Source organism: Charadrius vociferus, unplaced genomic scaffold, assembly GCF_000708025.1.
Source record: "Charadrius vociferus isolate BGI_N301 unplaced genomic scaffold, ASM70802v2 scaffold309, whole genome shotgun sequence".
In the NCBI taxonomy this organism is placed as follows: domain Eukaryota; kingdom Metazoa; phylum Chordata; class Aves; order Charadriiformes; family Charadriidae; genus Charadrius; species Charadrius vociferus.
In genome coordinates this window covers 4,224,015-4,231,615 of record NW_009661370.1, presented here as the reverse complement: position 1 = coordinate 4,231,615, position 7,601 = coordinate 4,224,015, and the positions used below count along the sequence as shown (strand labels likewise).

General features: G+C 36.0%; 1 protein-coding gene across 1 annotated transcript in view; it reads left to right on the top strand.

The window, feature by feature from the left end:
- SMYD3 (SET and MYND domain containing 3) overlaps positions 1-7,601 on the top strand; it is a 391,913-nt gene that overhangs the window by 12,005 nt on the left and 372,307 nt on the right. The window contains exons 4-6 of the mRNA XM_009893664.1: positions 2,390-2,497; positions 3,623-3,680; positions 5,893-6,029. Of these exons, the coding sequence (XP_009891966.1) occupies positions 2,390-2,497; positions 3,623-3,680; positions 5,893-6,029 (303 nt within the window). The remainder of the gene's footprint in view (positions 1-2,389; positions 2,498-3,622; positions 3,681-5,892; positions 6,030-7,601) is intronic.

Sequence of the window (7,601 nt, the reverse complement as noted above, 5' to 3'; positions counted from 1 at the left end):
CTTACTCCAAAGAACAATTTTAGTTTAAGTGGGATAAAAATGCCAATATAATTATATTACACAGAAGGATGTCTGGACATTTACAAGCATGACCTTGGTTTTTCTAGACAAGAATAATTCTATTCAGCAGTAGATGCTTAACTTTTATTTGTCAGGCAGCATGTGACACTAACTGTATCTGGATTAATGCCTTCTTGGTGTCATTTTTTCCCCTTGTAGAGTTATGGGTAAAAGAATTGAAATCACAAATCTCCCATGTATCTGAAAGAAATAAAAAGTCCAATTTATTTATTATGTGTAAGCCAAAGCGGGGAGTGTGTGTGTGTGAAAACCCTGAATGAAACAGAATAAATGCTACTGGCGCTGAAACCTAGTTACCTCAAACAATTCCCCCACTTAAAGGCAGCTTAAGAAAAAATTGTGTAATAGCCTTTGTAATCTTTATAACTAGCATGTCAGCATCTACAGGTGTGATGTGCACTTGCACATATCACTGCTATTCCACCTTTTTTTTTTTAATTGCTGAACGTGTAATTTCTTTATATTAGACATTTAATCATTTTCTGTGTGGCAGTTACCTAACAGAAGCTGTTTTTCCAAGTTTGGGTTTTTTTTTTCCTTACTGCCTATCTGTGAGAAAATGTCACCTTCAGAAACCCCTCATTATTCTGAGTTCTTGTCATTGTAACAATTTTTTGGTTTGCCCTGTTTTTTCAATTTGCTTTTAAAAAGTATTTGAAACAGCTGGGTAGCTTCAGACATATACTGTGAATATATAAATAAAATGTGTAAATATGTACTATGTTAATGAGATGGGCTCGGAGTTTTTGTAAATTATGAACAGAATTTTCAGCTTGTAAAGACAGTAGGCAAAGAAAAAAAAAAAAAGGTGGTCAGAAAATGACTGTCTTTTCCAACATCTTTCTTTTGCTGAAGACTCATTCTTGTTGCTCTTCCACACTGATTTGGGGGGTGACAAGAAGGGGGTGGGGGTGGGAAGAAAAGACATTTCAATATATAGCAGCTTTCCCTTACCTTGTTATCCTGTCTCTTTTCTGCTATGGAAGTGTTAGTCCTTGTCTGCTACTCTAATAGATGTGGCCTGTGAAACAAAATTTGCAGGTTCAGGTAGTACATGCAACTAAAATATTTTTGTTTCTGTCTTCTATTTTGGTAAATTTTAGTTACAGTGACCATTCCTGGTCTGAACTTTGAAAATATCACCGGTCCTCCCAGCCATGGGCATTAATGCCTCATCAGCTCAGGGGTCTTTGGGGGCAGTTTTTGCAGTGTTGAAAACTTGTCCATTGCTTTAGAGCAGCCAGATTTTGGTGAAGTGGATAGACTCTGTAGGCCTCTGTGGTCTTCATTGCCGAGTAGATGCTTGCCTAGCGTGTTGTGTGTGTCAGCGGAATTAAGACAGTAGAGGAAATTTTAGCATTCCTTCTAGTTCTCTCCAATCATGTGATGTATGCAGCTCCATCTCTTCTTGCCACAATGAAATGAGAATCAGAGCCCATGTATTATTCTAATAAAAATTTCACCTAGCTGGAATGGTGATACCAATTTGAACTAAGCTGATGATGTTATTTATAGCGTGTTGCATAAAGGTAAAGAAAATCATTTGTATACCAATAACATGGGACAAAAAATGAAAGTATTTCTTCTAGGTTTCTGTGCAGTTTTCATTCCATATTTACACGCGCATTAAAGGCGTCAGATACAGTGTTTGAAAAAGTATGGTACAAACTGTGTTGTCAGACAGTAGCATGAAGCAGAGTGAAGTGATCTTTGCATTGGCAAGGGACTGGACTGGGAACTTGACCATACAGTTTTTTGGTTTGGTTTCTCTTGGGTTTTCTTAAAGGTAAAGTTAAATTCTGGGGTCGCATTGCTGTAGCTCCAGTGTCTGCAGTATCAGTTACACAATTAATTACATTAGAGGAGGGAATGGCGTGATGGGGTTGGTTTGAGTTGATAACCCAGCTTATCCCTTTCCACAGCATTCATGTTATAGCTGCAGTCTTAGACTATGCTGGTAAAGTGTGTGCGCTGCTGTTGCTTTGGCAGTCTGAGGTTGCCTGTGTTGGAGGTTGCCAGAGTCAGTGGACATCAGTACCCAAGGAAGGTCCCCTTCCTACTCCTTTGGAGCTGACTTTTGGCTCTGCAGCCATTCCTCCCAGCCTGGCTCAATGGCTGTGATGCTGTTGTGGTTCTGCATCCCCAGGTCCAGCCCATGGTGAGGCTGAGCACGTACGTCTGTGTGCATATCTAAATAATTATATGTATATATATAAAATATATATGTGTGTATATATATAAAAGTATATGTTATGTAAAATAACATGCATGTTTTTTCTTTCTCTTCCTTTTTAAAAAATCCTGATAGAAAGAAGCTTGGCTGGACCACAAGCAAGAATGCAGGTGTCTTAAGAGCATCGAGCCTAATTTTCCTCCAGACTCTGTCAGACTTGCTGGCAGGATTGTTTTTAAACTAGTAAGTGACATTCTTTTAGATTTATTCAGTGTAGCAGATTCAGATAAATACTTTTTCACTCTACATTTTTAATGTAATTAAGAGCTAGAAAGCCAAAGTGAGTAGGATCACTGAACAAAATTGGACTGCTTATTGCATTACAAGATTACTGATTAATTTGCAGAAATACTGAAAGGATCAAAAGATACTAAAATGGACATAATTATACTCAAGGGACCTGTTTATCGACTTTTTCTTCCTATGACTATGTGGTAGCATTCTAAATTTATTTCTGCCTAGAAGGAATGTGCAGAGGGACACTGTTTTTTCTCTGATACTACTGAAGTTATCGGTGCTTTTCCGTTAACTTCACTGGGAACCTCATTCAGCCTTATTTGGATGAGTGGTAAGGACGGAAGCTAGCCGTCCTTAGCTTAGCTAAGGACACTGTTAGCTAGCCCTTCCTTTAGAGGGCACAATGCCATGCTTTCAATGTTGAGTTTTCTTAATCTCAATTACTTTTTTTTTTTTCTTTTTCTAAACTCTCTTGGAAGTCCTGAGTGTTTGACATTCCCATGGTTTGATTAATTTATGTGGACTAAATTTTCTGTTAGGTTAAGCAGCTTATGACTGTGTGGGACTGTAAATCAAAAAGGATTTGCCCAGTTTTGTTGCTGACTCTGCCGTGATGTTGTCTGTCTTGGATAAAAACGTGCATTTGTTGTGGTCTGAGGTGATAAAATATGATTTAATATCTTAATTTATACATCGTTGGGAAGAGTGGGAGCATGATTGTTTTTAAAGGGCAAATATGTACCTAGCAGTACTGTGCATTAATTATAGTCACATGAAATCTGAGACTGCTAACCTCATCAATTACAGCGTGAAGGGCCAAAGTAAATTGCTAAATGTAAGCTGCTGAAGTAAAAAAAAAAAAAAAAAATTAGTAGAAAGTGATAAAACACCGAGAAAAAAATCAGTATTTTTTGATAATTTACAGCAAGTATGGAATGATCAGATTTATGTTGATACTGTTAGCCTTACCTAATTATTTTGCAGGCATATCACATTGAATAATCAATCTTGTAGAGTGTTTTCAAGATAACACGTGCTATGTAAGTGTTAATTATTTGTTTTTCTCTACAGCTTAGACAATCAGTATGCCTTTCTGAGAGACTCTACTCTTTTTCTGATCTGCAGTCAAGTAAGTAATTGCCAACCATTTTGCAGGAAATGCTTCCAAGTTCTGCTTTACAGAATGGCCATCTGATTTTCTTGCAGCTTGCCTTCTGATGGTCTGCTCTGTAGAATAACAGCATCAAAGATAAAACCTGCTAAAACCTCTGTGGGGAAGAACGTTTTTTTCAGAGATCAAGGAAAAAAACGTGTGTCTTGTTCAAGCAAAACTTCCACCTGATTTTTTGGCTTTAATAATTTTTCTCATTTTACAGTGTCTATCTTGCCTCTTCAGTTTTTAATTTACCCGATGTCTGCCTTATTACATACAGAGCAAATATTTTTATATACATATACAAAAATACATATTTTTTACATTGAGGTTTTACTTTTTAAATATTATATTACTATTATATTATTATTATATTACTTTTAAAATATTTATGTGCTATTGAATAAAGCTTCAAAATAACTTATAGAAAAAGAAAGAAAACTAAAATTTACAAGGGATGTATGTATGTTTGTCTTCTACGCGACTTTTCAATGGAGAACAAAAGATAAAATTGCGCGGATATTATTTTTGTGGTTTCACAGGTTTCAACTGCTTGGGGAAGAAAGGATACTCGTTATAATCTCTCACCGGAGCTGATGTTGAAATAGAAAACTTTTTTTTTTTCCCAGATTTTGTGGTAGCTTAAAGGTTAAAGAATCGTAAGGGAAGAAATACATCCTTAGTTCATTCTTGCATCTTGCTTAAAGGGATTTTCTGGAGAGTAATGTGAATATTTTGATTACCTCAACATTTTTTTAGTGTTATTCAGAGCTTTTGTTATATACCAGCTTGATCTATTGATGTAGTTAGGTACAAATAAAAAAAAACGTAAACATATAAAAATAGGGAAACCCGTACCAGGCTAGAAGCAAATTGAAGCTGGTTCCAGTGGAAGACTCCTGGCTGGTACCTAACCATGGGTATTGGACATTTTATTAAGTCAGCACTTAGTGCTCTGCTAGAAGTAGTTCATAGGAGATTATTAAAGCAGCTCACTTGTGTGGTGTGTGTGAGAAATAGAAACTCTGTGATAGACAGTTTACAACCTACAAAATAGCCAGTACCTTCAAGCAAAGGTATGGTGTGTGGGGTAGAACACAGAAGCCCAAGTATCGTATACACTAGACAGCTGTTTAACCAAATCCAGTGATATCTGCTTTAATTGCATCCTCTTTTTAAGTGTGGGACTGGGAGATAGCTTTAAAGAGGAGCACACATGTTGAATTGTCCTTCCAGGAGGTCAGCAAGCTTGGATCTAAAGTACGGGGAAGAAGCCTTCTTGGGTAAAAGGTTAATTCCATTCCCATTGAGGATGGATGTTTAAAATAAAATAACATTTCACCATTATGCGGAGATGAAATTGATTCATAGTGAATAATAATCCTCTTTGCCTTTTGTTATAGCTGATGCTTGGATCTGTTCATCTTCGCATTCTCCATTTAGGCCTTATTCTTTTTGTGCTAACTGGCAGCTAAAAGAAAATGTGAAGCAGGTAATCAGGCACTGAACTTACTAGGGCAGCTGAGTTTCACTTTGTGTGTTATCAGTGACCTGATGCATGCATGCTCAGGTCACGCATTAGAAAATAAGGCACTATGTTTCTTTCTGCTTTGGGATTCCTATTCGTAAAGCATGAATAAATGGTGTTTAATAAAGTGATATTTGCTTAATATTCTTCCATATCAATTCCATTTGCCAGCTGAGGTGTAAAAAAAAAACACAACACACCTTTGTTTCTAAAATACTTTCCCTTTTGATCTGCCAGCATAGTGTTTCTGACACATCTATGGAGAATACAGTATAAAAACGTACACTGCTGCAAGGAGGAAGGTTACTGCTGCATAAACTTTCAAGCACATTTTTAATGTTTAAAACCCAGATACCTAATTTTCATAGGTAATGTCTTACATCTGCTTATACATCTACTTTATGTATTGGCTTTTGATCTTTAACTCACCATTGTATTCATATGATTTGGCAATATCAACCTGAAAAACTCTTCTGTGTGTTGATAGGTAGCTGTCACAAAAAATGACAAATGTCCACCCTCTGTCAAAATTGCCCTCTGTCAAGATTAATTCTGGGACTGGAAATGTCTAGACTGTTTGGCTGCCATTGGACATTTTCAAAATGTTGGTGAAAGGTTCTGTTTATGACATAACATACTTTTTTTCCCTTTCCCCTTAAGATATTGAACAGTTAAGTGAAGAAATGAAAGACGGCCTCAGGCACCTTGCACAGACATTGAAACTGTATTTGAAAACTGAGATCCAGGATGCGTCTTGCTTGCCACCTGCAATTGACTTTTTTCAGATCTTCACAAAAGTAAGTGTTAGAATGTGATTGCTTGACAACTCATATATTTTCCTTTCCTTGTGTTCTTGATTTATTTTTGAGTGTGAGTTCAGTAGATACATACAGAATGTGATATATGACAAAGTGAAATGGAACTATTTATTTTTTCTATTCAGTCAGTATTTAAGCAGTATAGCTTTTATATAATTGTAATGCTTCAAAATTCAAAGATCAGCAAGAGGATATTTTTCTTTTCCCTTTTAAAATTATCGTGTAAAAGCTCTAGGAAAAAAAAAGTTGCATTAAAACCCAAGCTCTAGGAAAAAAAAAGTTGCATTAAAACCCAAACCCAAAAGTTGCATTAAAACCCTAAGTAATTTTTCCACAGTGATAAAGAGCATATAGCATCACTCTTCAGCCTAAACTTTTTCTGCAAAGTGCAATATCTTGTATTTGCAGATATACTCCCATTCCATTTTGTCATTTAGTAGTATTTACTAATGGCTGTTCCTAACAGTACTGTATGCCACAAACTGCTTTCTCAGGATCATCTATTCTGAAAGGCGACATGTAAAGTATTTGAAATTAATTTCCACAATATGTAAAATGTTTGTTATGTTACTAACTAAATATTGTTGGCTTTTGCTGTATGTATTTTATTGCTTTCAATTCAGAAAGCTTCACTTGCCCAATGCTAGCAGAAGTACTTCATGTGGAGAATACTTATACTTGAATTAATTTTTTTTATTTCTAATTGATTGATAAATTCTACCATAAGATTTATCTTAACTTCTACATGTTTTATTTGTTTTATAAGCATTTTTTATGAAGTAAACCAAATTCTTAGATGTTTTTCTTCTGATATAAACAAAAGGAAGAGCCTTTCTTAAAGAAATGAAATAAAAATGCTATATATAACTTTTTACTTTTTTAAAAATCTGTTTGCACAAGTGTGGAATCTTTTTTGCTATGGACAGAAGGAATAGGAGTAATATAATCAACTGTATTGTTTTCTGAATTTTTTTATTAGTGATTAGACTGCTGTGATGTAAAGATGCAATTTTCCCTGAAAAACCACACAGGCTGAAATACACCCATGCAAAAGGACTCGTACATAAAAACCTTATGCGCTACCTAGTCTCCACGCAAACTTTTACTGTCTTGTCTTGGCATGCTGGTTTGCCCTGAACTTTGCCAGATGCATTTCATGTGAAATACATGCACTGTGTTGTCTGGGTTAGAGAATTTGTACAGCTGAAGATAAGGCTGAGTATCAGAAGATGATCATTGTCTAACTGGTTGAACTGTTGCAGCTTGTAAGAAATTCTTTACAAATGTGGTTGCCTTCTATGTAATAAGAAGCTTAAGATGGAGGCCGGCCGTGGTGGCTTTACAGGAGCAGCATGATGATTGCTCAATATATTGGAGCAGTGGTGAAGAAAATAAGGAAGCTTTGTAAATTTTTTATGTACAAGCACACACAAGCATCAGCACATATGTGCATTTCCTCTTTCCTCCCATGTATTTTACCAAGGTGATGAAAGTGGGCATCAAGGGCAGAGCGAACATCAAGACTTCCCAGCTCCATATCCTGTTAACTGG